The 25829-nt window shown below is 34.8% G+C and overlaps 1 protein-coding gene across 1 annotated transcript in view; it reads right to left on the bottom strand.

Annotated features, from left to right (window-relative positions):
• The window catches only part of LOC136024829 (uncharacterized), a 74377-nt gene extending 49422 nt beyond the window's left edge, over positions 1-24955 (bottom strand). Inside the window, exons 1-3 of the mRNA XM_065700312.1 lie at positions 24848-24955; positions 8291-8364; positions 2361-2568 (exon numbers count right to left, since the gene is read on the bottom strand). Coding sequence (XP_065556384.1) covers positions 2361-2568; positions 8291-8364; positions 24848-24849 — 284 coding nt within the window. The 5' untranslated portion in view covers positions 24850-24955. The remainder of the gene's footprint in view (positions 1-2360; positions 2569-8290; positions 8365-24847) is intronic.
• Between the last annotated feature and the right edge of the window lie 874 nt (positions 24956-25829).

Genomic DNA, 25829 nt, shown 5'->3' with positions numbered 1-25829 from the left:
AGACCACAATTATGACAAGGAAAGAGGAAAAGAGATGGGTAGAACATATTGAGAATGCACTAAACCATGATAGTGTTGCAGGAAAAAATCACAAAAAGAATAAAAAAGTGTTTGACACTTTGGATGTGAAGGAAAGATCACCCTTGTCCACCAACCGTCTAGTACCAAACGAAAAGCAGGTCTTCCCTGAATGGGTTGAGAGGATGTCGCATAGACAGACTGAAGAAAAATGGAAACTTCTTGAGAGAGTGGAAAGAGGGAGGTCTTGAATAAATTATGATGGAGGAGGAGCTTCCATAGCTGTACAACCACTTTGTTTGCAAGCGGGTTGAACGATTTTAGTATTCCCAATAATTCTGTCTTAGTCAGTTATGACATTGTCCTTTTCTACAAATTTTGGGAAAAAAAAGGAGAAAAACTTGGCTACGAAAAAGGTGGTTGAAATCCAAGAACTGAGGAGGTTTGATTAGAATGATAGAGACTGTCAATATGTTCTTCTGGTATCCCCATTATTAGCTAATATGTTTTTAGAACCCATTGAGCCTTTGAAACTTATGAGTGGATGACATTTTGTAATTTGAGAACATGGCTTAAAAATTTGACTGCTTTAAGTGGAACACGTATATAAACTTAACAATAGACATAAATTTATATTAGAATTGAAAACTTTAAACACGCTTCCATATTTTCTTGCTTTGGTTGCTAAATGTGAACCAAAGTTACCTTTGATTACATATAGTTTTCAATTAAAAATAAATCTATGTAACCGTTATAAAGTTTGGATTTACGCCATCGTTTGTTAGTGAAAAGAGGGGTTGTCATTTCTTTAGTGGACGAATCCTCAGTAGGCCAACTTGTTTTTCTATTTTTCATGAATTCTGATTTGATGCCTAATGGAGATACTTAGTTTTGCAACGGTTACCCTCTAGGTTTGGTTAATAAGACAACTCATGGTCGTATCAAAAAAATTTAAGAACGGCATGGAAGTTAACGCAGATTCTAAGGAGACAGAAAAAAAGGGGAGAATATATATACGGTTGGTTAGTGTCTTCCTAAATAAATCGAACCCTTAAGAAATGTAGTGTTTATATATATCGTTATCTGTTTCTAGCTTTTACAACACAAGGATCCTACACCCAATATTCTGAACAGTCGCGTTTATAGGTCTCCTTGTTTTGCGAGCACTTGACGCACTCAGGATAGTTTTTCATTATTTTAATTTAATATCAGCTTTTAGTTCTAATATAAAATAAAACACTTCTTCATTTAATCCGCTTCAACACAATAGTGCCCCCTATTTATTTGTTTCCGGTAACTTCGCATACAAAGAATGGTTCTAAAGACTTTAGAAGGGACTCAATCGATCGGGAAACGATAACTTGGTGACTTTTTAAAGAGCTGAATGTCAAAGGTGTATCTAGAGCAAAATCTTGGGGGTTGGCCCAATGTGACAAGGGATCCAATAATTTACCAGGAATATCTTGGGGGGCCAGGGTCCCCCCGGATCTACCCCTGCTGAATGTGAATAGAGGGCAGCCAACTCCCTCCCATCCCTTTTTAATCTGTAGCAACCTAGCACCCCCCCATGGCATTGGGTAAACAAATTGACATATATTTCAATCAGAGCAATCAAAACGTCCAAAAAAGACACAATAATTCTCCAAAAAATCTCCTAATTTTACCTGATATCTCTGATTTTCTTATTTTTCCTGATATCTCTTTTTTGCCTGATTTCCAAAAAAAAGACATACCGTTTAACAAAAACTGAAACAGTGAAGATACTAATTGAAAGAGTTATACATTCGCGCTTAGTGGTTTTTAGATCCTAGATATGGCCAATACGCATAGGATGGGGGGAAACAAAGTAAGTTAATATTGGAACTTGTTCAATGCTTTTTATGGTGTAATTTCTTGACATGATTACAGTATATAAAACATTGAGGGGAAACAATGTTACTTAGTGCATAAGCACCCTAGCACAGTGAAATGAACGGTTACAAAATTAGGTAAAGGATTAGCGGCAATCGATTACAAGGGATGAGGGGAAAAATATATTTTCAAAATACAAAGGAGAGGGGGGGGTCATTTTATTGTTTTTTCAAAGAAAATAGAGAAAAAGGGTATATTTCTCTAAAATTCCCAAAACCAAACGCTTTTCAAAACCTAGTGTGGGATAATTGGGGGCCACGCAATTAAGTATCTCTAATACATTTATATATAATTAAAAACAAGCTTTTTGAAAAATCAAATTCGACACCCAATGTTTCTTCTCTCTTAAAAAGTTTTTTTTTTTAATACGACATAGAATAGTTACTTACCTAAAATTTATTATGGCAAAATAAAACAAATATTCAACTTACTTTTTTATGTTATCGTTATCGTTTTCTTGCTCTTTTTTCTTTGCTTTCTGTCGCCTTTTCTTTTCTTTCTTCTTTTGTTTTTTCTTAGAATCTTTGTCATCTTTTTCAAAAGCTTTCTTAATTTCTTCGAAGTTTTTTGTATTCATGTATAAATGTCCAGCTTGATCTTTATCAAGCAAGCCTTTCGCATTTAAATCGGAAAAACAATCTAAAAAAAAGAAAAATATATATACATATACATGTATATATATATATATATATATATATATATATATATATATATATATATACATATATATATATATATATATATATACATATATATATATATATATATATATATATATATATATATATATATATATATATATATATATATATATATATATATATATATATATATATATATATATATATATATATATATATATATATATATATATATATATATATATATATATATATATATATATATATATATATATATATATATAAAATTTAATCCTTGTTTTAAGGAGCATTCTCGGAATTTGCACATTTAAATGTGCAAGACATAGATCTTAAAAAATTCAAAGACCAGTTTGACTATATCCATAGAAGAAATAACACAGAAAAAGTTTTTGTCATTTTTTGACATAAACGATCCTTGTTTTTTTGTATTATTATTATTTAGTATTCTTAGAGATTGTGCAGCTAAGAGTATGTCAATAGCCTTGCCACTTAATCATGTAATTATAAGCAATATAAATTTGTCTGATGTTTTCTGGATGTGCTTTAATAGTCTTATGACTTAAATAAGTGCTGCAATCTTTCTTCACTATAAATTTAAAATTTTTATTGAAGTAATAGAGGAGAGGGGGGGGGCTGCTTCAAATACGGAGGTAAAATGTATCTTTTTTTCAGACAGTCAAATTATTGTTGAGCTTATCTCTTTCCAAATGAGATAATATACCATACGTAATCTATTTGCGATAGTCCTTAGATAATTAATGAATAAGTGAAATAAAGCCAAATAAAATCTGTCAAACAATTGGTTTCATTTCTTCGCCATGATGAAAACTTGCAGTTGTGAACCCTCGAATGGACCCGTTAAAGTATAAGATGTTTCTTCTCAATGCACCCTATTCTCTATGTCTGACATCTATGTTTTCAGTTTTTAAATGTGAGCACAGTTTTGGCACATGGACTGTAGGGGCCAACAGTCTAAAAACTCACAAAAAAATCCTTCCGCTCTGTCCTTTTGGCCTAAATTAATTACCCCATAAGTTTCATGTGGATCTGAGCACTTTCGTAAAAAGATTAGAGAAGGGGAGCATGCCTCAGAACTTATCATCTCATGTCTGATTGACCCAAGGTGCTTGGATAACAAAATTCAAGCCGACAGGTAAAAAAAAAAAATGCCAGCGTTACTCATGAAAAGTCAATGGTGGGAAGTCATGCAAGAGGCAAGGACCCACTATCTGTCTCCAATCCTGTACATCAAAATTCTTCTATGCTTACACTCTGCAAAAAAGTTAGTGGGAAGAGTGGTGAATGACCTTGGAGAGACCATGGACCCGTTTTGCATCTCAAATCATACAGATGGAAAAAGATCGCACTTTCCTATTTGAACAAGGTGCAAAATATCTATCTTTCTACCCAAAATTTGGCAGAGCATAAGGAAAGAAAGGGATGATGCAACTTTCATTCTCAAATCCTGTACATAAGGGATTGCCAAAACGGACGATATCGACCTTCACCGGTTTTCTAGGGGTCGAAATAAATGAAGATTGATTTTGGGGGGTCGACGAGATCTAAAATAAACCCTTTTTTAAATGATAAATGTTCTTGTGTGAAACTTTCAAGAAACTATATAAGTTGTGCTATTTTTACCAACTTGGTGGTTTCTAAACTTACAAGAGGAACCTTAAAAACTTCAACAAGTTTATAAGCCGAAACATGTTTGTGTAAGATGAAAAACTGCAAGAAAGCAAGGCAATAAGGGTGGACAAGTTCGCACAAGATGATTTCAAATATACACGTCTTTCAGGGTCATTTTGATGTTCAAAAATATGTAGGAAATATATTCGAAAATATATGAAAAATATGAAGCTATGTGCCAATAACTGCTTTTTGCTACATATTTAGAGAAAGATACCAGAAGAGAATCGATTTTGCAGGTCGTGGAATGTTTTTTTCTTACAAAGCAATTCCATGGAAGTACAATGCTTCTGTTGTGACTGATAGTGACCCATCTATGGCGGGTCATGCTTGTGATTTTAAGGCTCACTTAAAGCGACAACTGCCTCAGATACTGGTCATTCACTGCGCGATTCACAGACAGCAAGTAGCAGCAACAAATATATGTGCTAGATTGCACCCGCCTTTACAATATGTTATAAATACTACTACAACAACTAAAAAATCATCAAGCCACCCAAGGCCAACACAGCTATGCACACTCCTCTTCCATCTCAATATATTCGACGATTTCCTCTTTACACCCTCCCAGAAAGTTCCCATTTCTGTTAATTCTACGAACTATCGGTGAATTGCCTAGGTATACAAAGCAAAACAGCGAGGCTTGGTTAATTCTGCACACTGAAGTTAGCTGGCTATCAGGAGGCCCTGAGTTTTTAGAAGAAAAAGATCCAAATTTGAATAAATGGAATACAGATACTTATTCCACGACTGATATCATTGGGATGTCTAACAAGGTTAACTTGTAGCTACAGGGTGACGATTTCAACTTAAAATCAATAATGTTGGACTATCGGGGAAAAACTTATCAATTATAGACAAAATTTAAGAAGAAAATAATATTCACAGTTTCCGCATTTGTCAAAATTACCAGAAATTCCTCAAGACAACGTTATTTTATCATGTTTTACTCACTAGAACGCATTACACAAGGATTTTAAGAGGTTCGATGGTGGCTTTATACAAAAAAAAGACAAGTTTTTTTCAACTGAAATTAAGGTGCAAAATTAAAACTTGAAACGAGCAGAAATTATTCCGTATACGAGAAGGATTGCTCCTTCCTTATCCCTCACTCTTTACGCTAAAGTCTTACAGCTGTTTAAAAATAATTTCCGTTCAAATTCAACACCTTGTGTTTGAGCAATATTTCTTAAAGATTTATGGCGAAAATTCAGACTTTAGCGTATAAGACAGAGGAACGAGGAAGGTGCAGCAACCCTCATATACGGAATAATTTCTGTTCGTTTTAAATTTTACTATTTCTCTTTACTTTTAATTGAAAAAAAACTTTTTCTTATATTTAATTCTGAACATTTTTCACATCATGCCAGGGAATTCCCCCGCCCATGTAAAAATTCCCCTGGAAACTTTCCTCCGCGCTGAATATTCTATTCTTGGAAAATTCCCCCCCCCCAAATATCCGTATACTTCCCAAAAACAAATACTATATTTAAACGACGGGTAAATTGCATGACTTACAGCCCTTCCCCGGGGGCTGTGAGGGACATATCAACCCCAGAAGCATAGTTATTGGATTTGTCAATCATACTGAATCAAATGCCTATCTTAAAATTTAAATCGGGTGTCTTTGGGAAGGAAGGAAGCATGAGAGCAGGACTGGTTGCCCTCCAACTTTTTGGGTAAGTCAAAAAGGGCATAGAACTTTTAGTTTCCGTTCGAATGATCCCTCCGATCTTCTAAGGCCACTTGTTCAATGCGATCATCGCTGAGGGAAAAAATGGTCAATAAATACTCATCCGCGATTTTTCTTCTAATCAAAATGCAAAATTCCACATTTTGCAGATAAGAGCTCGAAACCCTAATAGACCTCTACAGTAGAATCCTCTGACATAGACCTGTTCCACCTTGTTTGAATTGGAATCAAGCGATAATTTTTAATCATTATGACTGGTAGCAAAAAGGGTCCAAGGGCACCGTGAATACCCCCTCTTCCTTTCGATTTTTTAGCATACTGGTACCTATATTGTACCCTAACCTCCATTTTTTTCTGTTAGTACAAAATACTTATCAATTCAAAAAAAAACCTGTTGGTTAAGAGAATAAACTTGAAGTCATTTTCTTATCCAAATTCAACAAAGTAAATAAACGTAGAATTCGGTAAGTATCAAGTATGATTAATCACTAATAAATTCAGAAATTAAAGATGGAAAAAAATAAGCCTGATGGATCAACTTGTGATTCTATCCGCGTTCACTGATTTTCAAACAGTTTCTTTGGTTTTTTCAAAATCACGCAGAAACCTTGGCATGATGATGGAAAAGCGGTAAGGTATTTTTCAGAAATGCTCCGTATTGCAGGATACCGTGCTTCAGTGTTGCGTTGCAACCGAAAACTCTGATATTCCTATTTGAATTAGTGCTTAAACTTATCGTCTGTGGTGATGGCGAACAACACAAATATTTTGCGTAATCACATTGACTTCTTCCATGGATGTGATATCGTGTGGATTTATTGTCTATTGAGGAATTTGTCAAAAAGTTCGTGGTAACAAACTGTAAGTAATAAACCACTTGACTTATTAAAACTTTAAAAAAGATGAATTTTGATAGCGGTTAAAAGAAATGGCTATTTATGCTGATTCCAAACATACAAAAATTGGTTATATTTAATGTAACTCATTTAAAGCTACAAGCCATGCCTGGTTTTTGAAAAAAAAGAGGAAAACACCCCCCCCCCCCCCAAAAAAAAAAGAAATCAAGTGATCTTAATGAAAACCACACCATTGGATTCAGTTTTAGAATTTATATGAGAAATGTCCAATCCCTTGTGATTTCAACCCATCTAACGAAATAGCTTAAATTTTGTAATCAGATCAAAAGAAATCGATTACAGGTATCAAAGAGCTTAAAACTACAATCCTTATAAAAAAAAAAACATCCCACATTGGTATTACATTTGGACCTTTGTTGATACCACAGATTTACACATCCTAACCATTCCAATCAAGATAAGATGCTTTCCTTTTACTTGCCTTTGCACCAAATTATTTCTATGCACGGTGAAACATCACAAAGAAAGACAAAAAAAATCCAATAAAACTAATATGCTTTCGCTTCTAAATTAAATGTCTATGTTGGTTTCATTATCGTATGCACAAATTCCTTTTATAATAAAACGGAAATTAAAAGAGTTTTTTTTTCGGCGTTTATTTCAAGATTTGATATGGAGCCATATTTATCAATGTAAAAAATCAAAATTTGTCTCTATCCCAGAGGCATAATATCAAGCATGCTTCAACATTTGAAATCGAGCCATATTTATAAATATTAACAACCACTTGCCTCTATCCCCAACACAAAATTTTTAGAATATTTCAAACTCCAACCTTCGTTTATTTACTCACATTTCTTTTCGAAAAAATAAAACAACAAGCATTTCTTGGGAAGCTAGAATGTCAATAAATTGGACAGTTACCCTCAGAGCCATCGAACTTGAAAAGCGGGTGCATGTTCGTGGGCCAGACCACTTCTTGGCAAGCTGTGCATGCACAAAACAAACTAGGAAGGACACTAGGTGAACACAGGCACAGCCCTTTGAAAGAAAAGGGACGAAACATGAAAAAAAACACGTTTTATGCCACGAATTGCCTGGGGACGGGTACATCGCAGTGGAGAAATTTTCCGCCATATCTTTGGGTTTAGGCAAGAGAAAATCCTTAACAATTTATATTTTACTTATTGGGAACTTCTTAAACTCAAAATGGTTGGCCTCGTTGTCAACCAAAAATGACCTGTCATTTTTTTAATCCTTACCCACCTTATGTCCACCTAGAAACAACCCTTCATTTTGTAAACAGGGTGGTTTGTGAAGCAGGAATATATGCAGGGAGAGGGGCCAAAAAAGGCCATCAGGCCTGTGCCGAAAATTTAAGGTTTCTATTATTCATTAACGTTATGCATCTAAAGTTATGTTATGTATGTGCAAAAATAATAAAACTCAGAATGGATTACCTTGGAGGATCCTTTCCATGTCAACAGCTGACAAACTTTGTGCTCGAAAGTCTGATGAATCTGAGTTGTTTGTCCTAATGAAATAGCATGTATATGTACACTAATAAAATAGAAGAAAATACAAGCACATAATTTAAAAAAAAAGTATACAGACAAAAAAAAGCTCAAGATACTTTAGATGCTGATTATGGGTCAATGGAATTTATCAAGCAATTGCAATTTATGCAAATGTACGATAATTTACTTAAATGATCGTTCATTTATTTCCCAAGCCACCCCCAAAAAGGAAACACAATTTTAAAAGTAGTTACAGTTGTACGTATTTGGACGGCTCTACTGTTAGTTGATAGGTTGATAAGTGGAACTTTGATTACATTCAATTTTGGATGAGGGTTAATTGCTCTTCAAAGTACACTGGATTGCCCCTTTAGACAGTCGTGAGTCACGCTCTTGGGCAGCCCAGAAGAGTATTGTTTGTGAGTCTTTGTTTGTTGTAAATATTTGGTTTATAAAAAAAAAATGTAAGAGTAAGGTCATACCCTGAGTAAGGCTGATCCTATCCTCTTAAGGGAACTGGCACAGTAACAAGCCTTTCTGTGTTAGCAGCGGACACCTTCTTGTGATACGCCTGAGATTAATAGGCACGAAAAAGGGCTAAATACAGCTAATTTCAGTCACTGTCTAGCCACTGGCTGTCCTAGCCAGTGTCTGACAATGAGACAGGGTATTTTGTGAAATATACAGCCAAGATTTGATAGACTGAAGCCAGTAATGGCTGCAAAAAATTATGCCCAGAGACCAGTCTTCCTGGACATAAAGCACAAATCATGACACAGGGAAAAATCCCTAGAGAAGCAATCTGAGGTGACAGAAAAAAATTGTCTTTTTAGTACTGGTTCTCACAATCATCTCCAGCTTGCTGCTGATGGCTGGCAAGTGGTGGGTAAATATCCTCCCTCTTTTAAGGGAAGAATATTGCCTCTCAAAGCCAGTCCAAAGCTGATGGCTGGGGTTCTCAGGCTGGGGAAAAAGAATGGTGTAATCTTGACAATACCAAGAAATGCTCTCATACAAAGAAAAAGATAGGCCAGGTTTATCTCGAATATCCATGCCCAAGAGGGCACCAATAACCCAGGAACTTTTTGATACTTTTTTATTTTCTAGGGGAAGGGGAGAGGCTTTGTGGTCTGAGCCTCAATTCAGATTTCCCCCAATAATAATAGTAATAACAAGCCTTTCAGTAAAAATATCACTAATAGTTTTTAGATATACAAAAATTATAGAATAGTTGAAAATAAAATGTACAAAAATCATTCAACTGTCATTAAAAAACAAATACACACTATATTTTATTTTAATATAAGTGTATTTTAGTATTAGCAACATAAGTATGAAATTTAAGTAACCACACTTAAATTTCATATAAGTGTGGTCATTGCACTTCAATAGCAACACTCGGGTTTTCCCCTTTTTTCCTGCAAGCAATTTTACCCTGTGGTTATTAGAGAATGTGTAGACCTCTGGCCAGACTGATAGATATTACATTACATTTTGGAAGGTCTGTGAGTATAAGTAGTTTTATAGTCCATGTAAGGCTATTTGAAGTCGTTTCATCAAGGTTAATTTTTTCAATCAATATGTCTGCTTTAAATTGGAAAGTTCTGTTTCGTGCAACCAAACGAGCTTACAAGAACTCTTGCCTGCTCTTACAAGAGTAGGAAGGAGGTAAACATTCTGTGATCCTCACCCACCTCCCTATCCCACAACTTTTAGGCAAAAAGGCAAGCACGTTGCACCTTTTTAGAAAAGAACTATGCAAAGATTTCCAATTGGCATGACTGAAGAGCCAAAAAGGGCTGGTAGCAAACCCCTCCCAGTTTCCACCATATGGCTAACTTTTTAGCAGAAAGGTTCAAAGGTTGCATCTTGTTTGAAGTAAAATCATGCAAAAATTATCGATAGGAACGCTGCACCTTGCTTGAATCAATATAATGTAAGAATTTTCAGTCATTATAATCAGAAACCACAAAGTGGGCCCACGGGCCCTCCAATACCTCTTCCCCTTGCTCCCTCCAAACTGTTTCCTTGTCTTTTCAGAAAGATAGAGTTGCACCTCGTTTGAAGCAGAATCATATAAGAACTATCAACCTCTATTACTGAAAGCATAAGCTGTGCCCTTGTCCATCCAATTACAGATTTCTTGAGAGAAATATTGACACGTTGGCCTTTGTTTAACAAAATTAAACAAGAATGTTCAATTCAAATAATTGGCAAACAGAAGTAGACAAGGGGCCTTTCAGTGCTGTCCTGCTCCAGCTAGCAAAAAGGTATATGTGTTACACTTTGTTTTAACAATATCATGAAGGGACTTTCTAAGTGCTTGACTGAACGAACCAAGTCTGGGCCATGCCCTACCAAAAACCCTCTCACTCCTCCACCCGCTTTCAAATATAAAAACGGTATGCCATCTTTCTAGTATGTCAGAATCATAAAAGGATTTTAAAATCAGTGTAATTCGAGGCAAACTTTAGGGCCATATATACTCAAATGCCACCTTTTCCTGCCATTCATTTTGTAGAGATGGAGGGCAAGTTGTCCTTTTTCAGCAGCATCATGAAGAATTATAATTCATATCAATGGAAGGATAAAATGGACACATTTCCCATGCAACATATTATGCCTTTCCTGTTGCAAGATTTCCTGTAGAAGCGAAAGCATATAGTACTCTGTTTGATCAGAATAGTGCACACAATTTTAAACTGTATGAATGAAGGACTATAATGGACCTGTAAACCCTCAAACGCTCCCTGTCTCTCCAATCTCCAGCTTTTAGCAGAAAAATAAGGGTGCCACACCCTGCTTAAATTGAAAACATGCAAAAATTTTCAATCTGTATGATCTGAAACACAAAAAGTATCCATGGCCCCTTGAACACACCCTCCTCGTGCTCTCTCCGCCAGTGTTTTAGCAGAAATGCTGACCTTTTTGAACTGGAATAATGCATGGATGTCAATCTGTATTGGATTAAAACTAGTCCCTCGCCCCCCTCAGAACCACTCTCCTCTTCTCTTGCAATACCAGCCTTTTAGAAGAATGCAAGCATCTCGCCTTTTTGACCCAACCAAAACAGGAACAGATTAAATTATCTTGAAAGAGGCTCTATTTCATGACGAAGGAGAGACTTTGGTCATTTGGGATAGTAGATTTGTAGTTGTTGGCAAAATTCAACCTAACGGGAAATTAAGCAGTTTTCAAAGATTGATGGGCATTGCCAAGCGAAGTGACTTTTTTTTTCCTGGAGCCTTAAAATAGCATCAATTTTAATAATCCCTGTCATGGCCAACTGACAATGATGTTTACTATTACCGACATACAGATAGCACTGATTTGAGCCAATCAGATTTTAAGATTGGCTGAAACATTCTATAAAAAAGACCTAACTGGCTTAAATTAGTGAAAGCTAAACCTAAGCGTTAATAATATCTTTATGAATGGAGTGATATAGCAACATCAATGTTTATGCACCTATGGTCAAAATCAAATATCCCCAGCTAGATTTATCCTCCTATACAGCATAGTTTGAATTACAACTTCAAACTATTTTAACTAGGTAATGAAAGTTAATAGGTAAAATTCTAGATAATGGACCTTTTTGTTATTTTAGAAAGTCTGATAGGTCTGGAAAACATTTCTTTGATTTTACAAAAAAAAATTGTTGAGCTAAGTATATGAAACTTCCAAAGATATTCTCAAACTGATATTTCAGCTGATCCCATAAATTAAAGGTCTGTCTGGAAAGCCATAGATTACTCCTTTTGATTTAGGGAAACAAAAATTCCAGGAGCAAATCTAGAGTCTAAATTAAGCCTTGGTAAGGTAGCCTATTCTTTGGCTTCTATATGTACATCTTATAAAGCTGTACAGAAGATAGGTCTATATTAGTCTACCTATCTTAACTTTGGTAAAACACTTTTTTTGAACAAATTTTGGGTTGATTCTTCTTTCCTTTGACTCTTGGCTAAGAAAAAACAACTAGTACAATTTGATTGTTTTTTTTTTTCTGCCAAATTGAGATTCTTTCTATAGCCTTAAGATACATCTTTACCAAATTTTTTAAATATTTTAAATAAGAACTTAGCAAAGGTGAGAGGCTCACGAAACTTTTCTTGGGGCCCCACTAGCATAGGAGTAGAATTTACGTCTTCTTCTGAACTAAAAGCCATAATAAAAAAAACTCATACTTCTTTAAATTTTGAAAATTTTTATTCATTGAGTATCCAAATTTGCTTCCTGATTAACGGCATTCCACATTGCATCCCTATGCCAATTTCTAAAAATATTACAATGCTTTTCTTACATATCAAACGTAGAGAGTGAGGCTTTTTACTAATGAAGGAGAATCAATCCTCTCTGAAAGATGTGTAAGTCACCAGTGGTGTCCCACAGGGTAGTGTCTTAGGACCTACCCTTTTCAATATCTATATAAATCATATTTTTCAATTAACTACAAGTCATCTAACTCTCTATGCTGACAAGTCAAAGTTGTTTGGTGCAGTTAACCATGAGTCATTACAAGCAGGCCTTGATCATATTCAAAACTGGGCAACAACATGGCACATGAGCTTTAATATTGACAAATGTGGCGTTATTCATTTTGGCAAGTCCAACCCAGGTTTCAAGTATACTATGGCCAATCCAGCTGTAAATAACATCCAAGAGCTGCAAAATGTGGATGGAGAAAGGGATCTTGCAATTGTTGTTGACAGCCAGTGCAAATTCCATTTAAACTGCAAGAAGACTGTGTCTCATGCAAACTCTGTCCCAGCACTTTAAAAAAAAAAAACTATATCCAGTAGCTCTCCCTCTGTTTTTGTGAGGTTGTACAAGGCCCTTGTCAGGCCAGAGCTTGATTTTGGAATTTGCAGAGCATCACCGGGATACAGGGAAGGCAGTATCTAAGATGAGAGACAAGCCTTATGATGAACGTTTGAAGGAACCAAAATTATCTACACTGGTTTACCACTGACTAAGACCTGATATGCTTATGACATATAAGCTTACTTCATAAGACCCCCCCCCCCATTCATTTATCAGTTTCCAAAAATAATGGCATTGACAGGAGGGAAAATTCAAAGAAGCTGTTCAAGCCATCTGTCAAAACTCGACACTGACAAGAGTTTTTCTTCTACCATGTAGTAAACCACTGGAACTGTCTCTCAAATACAACAGTCTCATCACTCGATGATGAAGTTTTCAAGAACTTATTAGATGTCAAATGGAATGCTGTTCCCTGGAAGTACCAGTGGGATGCATTTGATGGTTAATCATTCACATCATTAAGTATAGAACAATTATCATATCAAGATGGATCTTAATTTGTTCCAAAGTGCAAATTAAGTAAGTTAATGAAAACAGGAGAAAGAAGACTTGCCTTAATTAGGAAAAAAATTCCCTCAATTTTGGTTCAAGTCTATTCTTCTTTGACTATAAATTTTGAAAACATAAATGGAATGATTTGAGTAGAACAATTTACAAATTCAACAAACTTTTGAAGCATATTAGTTGCTACTATGACAATTGAATCCTAGTCTTTACATCTAACCCCCCCTAACCACCTTAATTCTTGGACATAGAATTAGACGATAAACAAAACTTCAAGGATTTAGCAAGGTACTGTTTAAAACTGGGACTGAAGGGTAAATTTAACAGTGTGTCTTCCTCCCTACGAAAAAACTGCGAATACGTAAAAGAAAAAACTACACAAGCACTACCAGGCATTTCAAAAACAACCAAAAAACTTTCAGCAATTTGTAAAATTTTGGAACATTAGATAGCCTTAACTCATTCAGAAATTTTTACCAAATTAGAGGCCTCAAAGGTTTAATAAGAACTTGAGCTTTTTGAGCTATTGATAAATATGAAAATGGCACAATTAAAAAAAATAATAATTTAAGAATGTCTGTGGTTACTCAATGTCATAAAACCATGTCCAGGATATATGCCAAATTCGTGTCATAAGATTTGCAATAGCAGTTATATTTACTCTCACTAACATTTTAGATAAGTTGGTTTGCTATATTTGAAAGTGATAAGAGTAAAGTGAATGAAACTCGCAGGGACAGGTCCAGAGCCTAGATTACACCCTGAGACACTCTTTTGAAGAATTTAGCTCTACCCTCTGAATCTCCAAAGGGCACCGACTTTTGATGAGCCTCGATAGACTTTGTCTGACTCAAAAATAGTTCTACAGAGCAAATGACACCAAAAGAAAGTATTTGAGCCTCATAATTGTGCCTAGTCTGAACTTATAATATTGTAAAAAGTTTGGAAAAAAGTGTTCTAAATTTAAAAAAAAAAAAAAACACCAGGGCTGTTGGCATCAACTGGAGGGGAGGGGATGGTACCAAAGAAACTGATTTCAATATTGATCCTTTCCTGGTTAAATTGGTTGCCTCCTTTTTATCAAATAGATCACAGGTTGTCAAATATTAGAATCATTATTCCAGTCCCCTCCCTGTCCACAATGGAGCACCTTAAGGTACTCTCCTAGGACCCCTTCTTTTTTTTCTGTTATGATAAATAACATTGCTAAGGAATTTCCCGAGAGAAGAAAATTTTTGGATAACCTAATGATTGTTAAAACCTTTTACTGAAACTTAGTAAGTAGCCCTATGAGTATCCTCAATGATATTGCAGATGACGCTGCAGTCTTGGACATGAGAGTAAACCCCTCTAAATCCATGATAATGCCAATATGTTTCCTTAAAACCTCACTCCTATCCCCCCAGATATTTCTGTGTCTTCCTTTAAATTACTTGGGGTTACAATTTCCTCTAATTTAAAGAGGGATATCCACGTTAAAGATATTGCCCATACACCAAACGTGTCCATGTCTCTCCTTAAGCTCTTGAATAAATTTAGCATCCCTCCATCCCATTCTTTATGGATCTATACTTCCTTAGTCCGCCCACATCTTGAATATGCTTGTCCAGTTTGGCATCCTGGCATCACCAGTGATGAATCAGAAAAAAATTGAATCCATTCAAAAAAGAGCCCTGACAATAATTTTTAAAGAAGCTAAGGTACCATACTTGCTCCTTCTAAAAAAGACGAAGCTGGAAACTCTTGAGCACAGGAGAGGAACTTTGTGCCTCCGTTTTGCAAAAAAATGCAATAATAAACCTTTGTACAGAAAACATTTTCCCCAAAAGACAATCCCCATCCAGACACGCCTGCCATGTACTGTGTCTGAACCTGTTCCTATCTTGCCCTCCATCTGTTGCTTAACCTTCAGGTATTAAAAAACCTTTGTCCACTTCATTACTGATAAAAATACACCTCTAGTTTTCCTTTTTTTTTGGTACAGGTTATACCCAAGTTTTATGTTCGTTTGATTCTTTTGTTCCCTCCCCTTTGTTTATATGTTCTCTTTTAAACCTTTTCAACGCTAACTTTATCTCACTCTTTTTTGTTTTGTTTTAGTTTTTACCTTTTTAACTTTCTGATATTTTGCTACTTAATTTTTTTTTTACTAATGAATGACTTTGCCTTTCTGATTTTGTTGTTTTTGACATTGTTTAGCCAGTTTTTTAGCTGTTGCGCTATTTTTATGATTTTTTTTTATGGTTTTATGACTCCAAAATGCGAATTCGGTTTTTCATGGCTTGTGATAGTCATTTTTTGAAATTGTATATCATATCTTAAAGTATATTTTGAAAAATTCCTTTCTCTGTGGTCTACTCATTAAACCATAGTCTTGAATAAGATATTGAAAATACATCCCCTTCCCATACATATTTGTGAACTGACACCAATGAATATGGCTTAAAATCATCGGAATTTTGTTTTCAAATATATAGAGAAAGGAAAGTGGACTAAAACCAAAATCAATGAAAAATATACTAGAGTGCAATTGTGACAGAAGTGATTATTATTGTTGAAAAAAGTATTGAATAGGGAATTGAACAGTACATACTGTTTAAGTTTTATTATCAAAAAACATTTGAAGCCAATTTTAGGGTTTCAAATGAAATATGTGATGGCATCAATTAGTCCGATTGGAAACCGTGCTGAGGTTCATATTTTAGCTAGAAAATTAGCCAAAATTTCAATAGTGTGAGGCTCAAAATCCTTTCCTTGGGCTTCATTTGTGCTGTACCTAGGTATATTTATGGAAGGTTCATTTTCTTAACAAAAAATCTGTTAAAATTCTCAATTAAGGGCTTCTGTCTATCTCCAAAAATAGTTGGGTCATGTGAATGAAATACGTATGGATGGATCTAGAGCGTCAATGATCCCCTGGGAGGGTATTTGAAGTACCTATATCAATCCCTTTCCCCCTCTAAAGGATGCTGATCTTTAATTACCTCTTATAACCTCTGTGTTATAAAAGCAAAACTCCGAGAGATAGAATGCTTATTTGAGATAAAAGGAGTGTTTTGAGCCTCGGTCCTCAGTCCTGATTTATAAGGTTTAAAGATTTACAAACCTATTTCTTAGGATTGGGAAAAGGCCTTGATATGGCATATAATCCTGCTGAAATAATGGGAATTGCATTTTCAATAGCTAGAGCTAATGCAAAAGAGACTGAAAGCCCAAAATTAAGGTCAAATGTTTATTTGCCAAATCCTAAATAGATATAGACATATCATCTATTTTGATAGCTAGATTTATCTATTAACAAATGAACTGACATCATTTTTATGCTATCCTAATAAGGGCTTATGCTAGATTTGCCTCTTACTCAATCGGACTATCTGTCTTGGCTTTTTCTAAAATTAGTCATGGCTTGGTGCCCACAACTACTTGATTTTAATTCAATATAATAGTAGGTTGATAAAATTTTCACATCACTTGACACATTTTTTATGCTATTTATAAATCTACTAATTTCTTTGAGGGTAAATTCCACTTTGAGTCCTTAAATAAAGATTTCAGTAATTATTGACCTATTTCAAACACTTCAATTTTTTCTATGATTATGGAAAAAGTAACTGTTGATCAGGTCCAAAATTATTTTGAAAAAAAAACCAGTGGCATAAAGCACACCATGGTTTTAGGAAAAACAGGCCTTGTAATACTCAGTTAATGTCAGTAATTAACGATTTTCAAATAATAGTCAACTTAGGTCAAAATTTTGATTGTTTTTATGTTGATTTTTTTAAGGCATTTGACATTGGATCGAGACCTCTGATTTGGATAACAGATTACCTAACAGATGGGTCATAGAATGTTAAGGCTGGCAAAGTCTTATCTAACCAGTATAGAGTTCTGAGTGGAGTCCCTCGGGGTAGTTACTTAGGATCAGTTCTGTTTTGTATATTTATAAACAATTTGCCACAGATAATTCAACAAAGTAAAACCAAAATGTTTAAAGAGGATATAAAACTTTACAGGAGCATATCTTCCCCAGATGATGTGGCTCTTCTACAGGATAATTTAAATGTGTTGGTTAATTGGTGCAATTTAAATCCAACGAGTTTTAATGAGGGAAAATGCTATGTGATGAATTATCTAGTGAATGCAGTAGCATACCACTATTCTATAGGTGAAGACAAAATATGTTTTTTTGACTTCATTAAGGACCTTGGTATTGTTTTTGATGGTCAATTGTGGTTTGAAAAACAAGTATTAGCTATATCAGATAAAGCTAATTACAGTTTGCTGTCAAACGAAGGTTTAACCAGCAAAGCTTTACTATGCTGTACAAGACAATGACATGACCAATAGTTGAATACTGCACATCTGTGTGGTATCCAACACGAAAATCTAATTCGCTGCTTATTGAAAAAGTACAAAAATGGGTATCAAAATTTGTTCCTTATTTGAAGTGCTTGCCTTATGAGCATAGACTAAGATGTTTGAGTCTACCATCTTTGTAATTAATAAGGGATAGATTTGATTGGAACCTCTTTTTATGATGGACAGTACATAGAACCATAATATTTATGGCATTTGTATGATTTGTTTTACTTACTGCCCCTAAAAAGAGTTTAATGAGTGTGTCTCTTTGTGCATTATGGTGTGTCTGGATATTTTTGTAATGAGTTTAGCCTAAGGAGTTTATCATTTAATTGTGGTGTCAGTCAATGACCAAGGGTTCAGTTCTTCTCTATTGTTGCTTATTGTTTTATTTACTGTTAATTTGTAATGAGACAAGACTATGGCTTACTCCGTTTTTTTTTTTTTTTTAACAAATAAAATCCATGAAAGTGATGCCTGATTCCTTGTTTTATGTCAACTAAAATATGTTTAAGTGTGTGGGTAAAAAAGTATCATTCAAAAATAAATAATTACTTCGAAAAAATACCCAAGGCATGGCTTTATCTGGATTATAAGCCTAGAGTTAGGCCCTCAACAATTGGATAGTGCTTATCATGAACAAACATGCAACTACTAACGACTCACCATAGCTCCAAGTCCCCTGAGGCCAACACACCTAAGCATGCTCCTCCGCCATCCCAATCTACTTAAAGCCTCCCTCTTTACGCCATCCCAGGAAGTTCCCATTTGCTTTAAATCTTTCTTTATGACATCTTCCCACCCCATATGAGGACAACCTGCAGTCAGTTCAGCCCTAGATGGTTGGCCAAAAAGGACAATTTTCTGCAATCCTTCATCTGCAGAATGTGCCCTAGCCAAATCAACATTTCTTTCATTATAGCCCTAGAAAGCAGGATTGAATTAATTTTTCATACAGCCTACTGTTTGAAGTATTGTCAGTCAGACAAATACCAGAACAATCAGCAGACAATTTCTCTGGAAAACATCTAGCAAATCTTCATCTGCTTTTTGGAGTGCCCCTACTTCAGAGTCATATTTAACTACTGTCATCACTGTAGCTTCCAACATTCTAATCTTGTTTTGCAGACTATCTTCCTATTCTTCCAAACTTTTTTTAACTATGAAAAAAAAACACCCCAAGCCTTGGCTAGTCTACTTCTAACATCTTCACTGCTCCCACTGTCTTTACTAATAATACTACCAAGGTAAGTGAAGTGGCCAGCCTGATCAATCTTTTTGTTATCCAATGTTACATTTGCATCTTCACTTATTCCTAGTCTTAGTGACTTAGTCTTCTCAACATTAATTTTCAAACCTATTCTAGAACCCTAAACTTGCAAAAGCTCTAAAAGTTCATTAATTTTGCTCACACTTTCATCTAAGATGCTTAAATCATCATCATAATCTAAGTCCAGGATAGTTTTTCCTCCCCATTTGATTCTCTGGTCTCCTATTGCCTTTCCAGTGCTCCTAATGACAAAGTCAATCAAAATAATCCATATAAAGGGGATAGAACACAACTACCCCCTCCAAACCCAAGTCCCCCCAGACCACCATTTGCCCACTCCCCAGCTGAAATTCAGTTTCTTCAAATCTTGTCAAAATTAGGATAAGCCTGCATAATTCAAGCATCAAGAGAAACGGGTCAGTTTTCTTTAGTATATATTTGCCTTTATGGTACTATACAGCTCATTTTTCATAGTCATTTTCACTTGATTTGGCAAAATTTGCTCCAACTTCCCCCACCCCCGGAAATTTGACGAAATTACAATACTGACTACATTTATTAAAAAAAAAAATAATGCAAAACCTCATGGACCATCTTTTAATAATATTGACCCAATTTAAACTACATTGCCCAGATCAATTAGTTACATTGATTGAACTAATCATTTCACATTGCAGTAGACTACCTCACAATAGCACTGAGTATATTCACACCTCATTGATATATTGAATGTCTCAATACATTTGCTTCTAGTTGCCGTGGACTAGTCAATAATAAAACTACAGATTTAATAAAAAAAAAAAAACAGCTGCTAAACTCATTTCCTAACTTAACTGCAGCAGTGTTATTCTCTTACATAGCACAAATCACTTTAATGTATTTGTCTACTGTACCATACAAGCATAGGACCTTTGCTAAACCTCTTCCATCAACAGAATCAAACAATTGCTCATATTCAATAAAACTGAAGACAAAATGTGTTTGACAACTCAGGCATTCTCAATTATTAACCTAGGCATGAAAATTTGGTCAACACATCCTATACCTTTTCTAAAACTGCACTGTTCTTCTCTTAAAACTGTGTCTACAGCATCACTTAGTATCTAAAAAGTATCATACTACTAAGTAATTTGCTACCAAGAGAGACCAGACAAATGCCTTGATAATTACCACACTCACTCTTATCACCTTTTCAAAAATCATATTCATAATCTTTAGTAACTTATTTCTAACATCAGAGCCACCATAGGCCTATCTAAGAAACTCATTTACAACACTATCAGCCACCTGGAGCCTTATTATTGTTTAATCCTTTTTTTACTGTTGCTAATTCTTCCTCACAAAACAATTCTTTCTTCACATCCAAGGTATCAAACTTTTTCATGTTCCTCTATATCTTTTCCTGCAACCCTATCTTGGTTTAGTACATTCTCAAAATGTTCTTTCATCTCTCTTTAACCCTTTCCTTATCACTAATTGTGGCCCCATTCCTATCTTTAACATGGACAAGTCCAGATTGACTACTCCCTCTTTATTTGTTAACCTGCCTGTGCAATATTTTACTATTATGCCAACTAGCAGTATCTTCCAGATCCCCAGCAGTTTTATCCATGGCCATCACTTCACACCTCCTTAGTACATATTTTAATGCTTTCTCCACTTTCTTTACATTTCTTTTGTTTTCATATGATCCCTCACTCAGATAAGTCTTGTACAAGCCCCTTCTCCTCTCTAGTAAATATTATGCTTTTTCACTAATATTTCTAGCTTCAGTCATAACTTCCTTCCTTAAGACACCACCAATAATTTCACAAAATGGTTTTTCTAAAATTATTCTAAACCATCTTCCACATTGTCAACTTTTAAACTCCCAAGTTTAATATTCAGCTGTTCCTGGAAAGTTTCTCTCAAATTTTCATTCAGGAATCTACCAACATCATAACTACCCAGAAGGTAGTTACCTTTCCAAAATTTCAGCGTTAAATTAACCCTAGACACTACTAGATGGTGATCTTTGCTTTTAACATCAATAACAGCTCTTACCATCATATGAATACCATAAAAACTTATGGGCCATTTCATGACCAAACAACATATTGGTTATAAGTTGATTGTTATACCTACAAAATTACAAAAGTCTATTCCCATTACTTTTTACTTTTCCAACAGCAAATTTGCCTAGGCTAGGTTACCATCTATCCCTATTTCTAACAATCTGGGCATTCAAATCTCCTAGTAAAAACACCATATTTCTACCTGGGACCCTGTCTATCTGCTCCTGTAACTGTAAGTAAAATTAATCAGAGTCAATAGTATCTCTTGTCAGTCAGAAAATAATTCTTCCTTCATAATGTGCAAAAAAATTGAAGTTAATTATTTTTAAAAGTCTCTCATTTTACTTTACCCCCAGGCCCTCAAATGCACAAATATATAGTCCAAATTATACATTTCTATGCATTTTCTCATTTCTTAATTTCACCAGTGTGGCTTCAATTTACAGGGTTTTAAGTTGAAAAAAACGCATGACACATGGAGTATAAGGATAACTGGAACATTTTCTGAGTAATTGTCAAGTTTGGGGAATTTGAGGAATATTTTTTTCATGGAGGCATTGAAGACATAATTTCTATGAAGTGAAAAGCTTTTAGGAATGACTATTTTCAATTTTTCTGTGTATTATGAAGTAAAAATTGTTTTCTCAACATCTTTCCTTATCAACAGGCCCAACTGAACACTGATACCAATGGATAAAATATTTAGAAAATTTAAACTGATTCAACAGTTAGACTATCAAATTTTTAGGTGGCATGATAGATATTTTACAATTATTTAGCTGTTGAAGTTGTGATTAGCTGTTCAACTACCTTACTCTATCAATAAACTTAGATCTACAAAACATGGGTCACTATATGGGGGGGGGGGGGGCTGAGTGACACTGCCTTATACATTTATATTTTTGTTTTGAAATCTCAATTATACAGCATTGGAAGTGCCAATTAGACCAGGTAAGCCCCCTGCCCCTTGGGTATCCATGTTTATAAGTCTTATAATTATGCCATTTTATTATTTTACAAATTAGGCAATGCTGTTTTCTGTTTCTATGATGCTAAACAACACAGCCTATATAGGGTCAATGTTCCTATTAACTGAACAATTGTCTTGGGTCATGAAACTATTGTTAATAGATGCATTTTGACTTTTGGAACATCTTTTCTCTCTTGCAAAACTACTGCAAACTCACCATTATGGAGTTATTCCAGCCCAAATATTCTTGTATTTATACATATAGAATTGCAATCATTTCTGTTTTTGTTGATCAGATATTTGGAATCACAAATCTGTAATAGTTTAGAAATAAATTTGGGCTATATATTTGCACATTAGGGGGGTGGGGGTAAAGCATAGCATATATTAAATACATGAACTAACCATTGCTGTATCTAATATATGCCATGCTTTACCTGCTCCCACCCCCTAATATGCAAATATATAATAACTCCACAATGGTGAGTTTGCGGTAGTTTTGTAAGAGAGAAAAGATGTTCAAAAAGTCAAAATGCATCTATTAACAATAGTTTCATGACCCAAAATAATTGTTCAGGTAATAGGAACATTGACCCTATATAGACACTGTCAACACAGGCTGTGCTAAACAAGCACCAAAAATACAAAAGTCACTCTATTGTAAATATTACTTTGTATATGAAAGGGTCAACGCCCTGCTCTTTATGCTAAAGTTTGACTCTTTCTCTCAATTTTTCTTTTTAAAACAGTAAAAAACTTTAGTGTAAACAGCGGGGCATTGATGAGGAAGCAGCCCCTTTCATATATGAAGTAATTTCTGTCCGTTTTAAGTTTTAATGTTGCTCCTTACTTTCAGTTAAAAAAAACTTGTTTTTTTTTATTTAATTTCAGAATGTTTTTGAATCAATGCATGTTTTGATTTTGGCTCTCCACAGAGGAATAATTAAAACGAAATTTGCACATTTTTTTTTGGCTAAATGGCTTTCTCATAATTTTGGTCAAATGCCCCCTCCATTGACTTTGGGAAAATAATTAGCGTGGGAGGGGGCCTAGGTGCCCTCCAATTTTTTTGGTCACTTAAAAAGGGTACTAGAACTTTTCATTTCCATTAGAATGAGCCCTCTTCCCCCATGACAATATTCCCCCAAATTTTCTTCCCCCATGACAAATTCCTTGATGGAAATTTCCCCCAACATATCTCCCTCTTGTCAATCCCTCCCCCAACTAAAAAATCCCCCTGAAAACGTCTGTACACTTCCCAATAAGCATTACTATATGTAAGCACTGGTCAAAGTTTGTAAATTATAGCCCCTCCCATGGGGACTGTGGGGGAGTAAGTTGTCCCCAAAGACATAGTTATAAGGTTTTTGAACTATGCTGAATAAAATGGCTATCTCAGAATTTTGATCCATTGACTTTGGGAAAATAATTAGCGTGGGAGGGGGCCTAGGTGCCCTCCAATTTTTTGGTCACTTAAAAAGGGTACTAGAACTTTTCATTTCCATTAGAATGAGCCCTCTCGCAACATTCTAGGACAACTGGGTCAATACAATCACCCCTGGGAAAAAAACACGAAAAAACAAATAAACATGCATCCATGATCTGCCTTCTGCAAAAAATACAAAATTCCACATTTTTGTAGATAGGAGCTTGAAACTTCTACAGTAGGGTTCTCTGATATGCTGAATCTGATGGTGTGATTTTTGTTAAGATTTTATGACTTTTAGGGGATGTTTCCTCCTATTTTCTAAAAAAATGCAAATTTTCTCAGGCTTGTAACTTTTGATGGGTAAGACTAAACTTGATGAAACTTATATATTTGAAATCAGCATTAAAATTTGATTCTTTTGATATATCTTTTAGGATCAAAATTCTGTTTTTTAGAGTTTTGTTTACTATTGAGCTGGATCACTCCTTACTACAGTTTATTATCACAAACTGTTTGACAATGAATATGCTAGGCCTATATTCAATTTTTGCAAGCTTAAATTTTGTCCAATAGGGGGTGGGATGGGAATTGAGTCAGCAGTGATTAGTATATTTGGGATTATTATAAAAGTATATATTGCATGGTGTGTTCACCTTGGTTTTATCTATATAATGTAAAATATTCTAGGCCTATATCTACCAAAATTTATGCCTTGGATTCACTCTTGAGCTTTATTCACTAACTCTACTTACTTTCCAACATAGCATGAAGTCCCTTAACTGGAAATTTACAAAGTTATCCAAAATCAGTTTCTCTTTTGTTACCCTAGGCCTAGTGTGTCTGTAGCCTTGTAGGCTAGCCTAGATTTATACTTCAAAGCCTCAATTCTTTTGGAACACAGTTTTTCCAAATCTATAAGAGGTCTGGCTAAATTTGGGGCAGTTTACATTACTGAACTACTTCAAAAGCTCTTCCCAGGGATGAACTTAGGCTCTGGGTCCATTCACCTAGCCTACTTCTTAAGATAGCAAAGTTCCTCACCTACAATCTTACCAATACATATAAAGAAAATCCTATAGCGTATAATACTCACATATATTTTTTGAATCTACTTTTCCAGTTGTTAAGTAGTTTATTTCTTTCAATATTTTTTTCTAAAGTTAGGCTATCAGTCAAACACTGATGCAGTATTGTGACAGCGGGTTATTTCGCTTTTAAAATCAGTAAGCCGATAACACACCGAAAAAGCACCGAACGTAAGAACACACCAAACGTAAGAACATGAAATGATTTATAATTTGTCAGCTAAGTACAAGCGACTAATCAGGAACAAATTTAAATTTGATGAGCTTTAAGTAAACCAATATGACAAGCCTACTTAGCTAGTGTGAAGCCACTGACATAGCCTGGGTTCATAAATTTGCGATTTTACATAAGTAGCAACGATTTCTCGGTCAGAAATGCGGTAATTGTATCTTTGTTCCCATTTTCGCTTAATTATTTTTTGGCTCTTGAATTACTAATAAGTTCACAAGCCGCAACTGCTTTTATAAGTCACTTTACCTGTTCAGATTTTGCCAGAGAAAACATTCATTTTGATATTACTCAACATTTTTTACAATAAGTTTGAGCATAAAATCCCAATGATTTGAATTTAATTTTTAGATTTTTCTAAGGTAAAATACATTTCTTTAAATTCTCTAAGCATTATAAATTATGATTTTGTTCAAGTTCACCACATGCCCATAAATGGAAAAACAATGGGTGCTTCAAATAGTTTTCCAAGCCATACTGGTTTTAGGTTTGCATCAGTAAATGCAACTTAGCAAATTGACTCAGGAATGATTAATGAAAATCGGATACAAAGTAATATTAATGTAAGTCCTTATATTAATTATTGCCTGAACGTGTGATTGTTGGACCCCATTTTTCGATTGTGAGATTTTCAAAAAAAAATATACGTGTGTAAAGCCATGGTATCTTGTTCTGAATTGATGTTTACGGTATCCCAGGGTATGTTCTGTTTTTTTTTGTTAAGCAACGATTAGATTTTTTACAAAGTGTCGCTTGTGGCA

The sequence above is a fragment of the Artemia franciscana genome, chromosome 3 (genome assembly GCF_032884065.1).
Source record: "Artemia franciscana chromosome 3, ASM3288406v1, whole genome shotgun sequence".
NCBI lineage: Eukaryota > Metazoa > Arthropoda > Branchiopoda > Anostraca > Artemiidae > Artemia > Artemia franciscana.
This window is presented reverse-complemented; position numbering and strand designations above follow the sequence as displayed.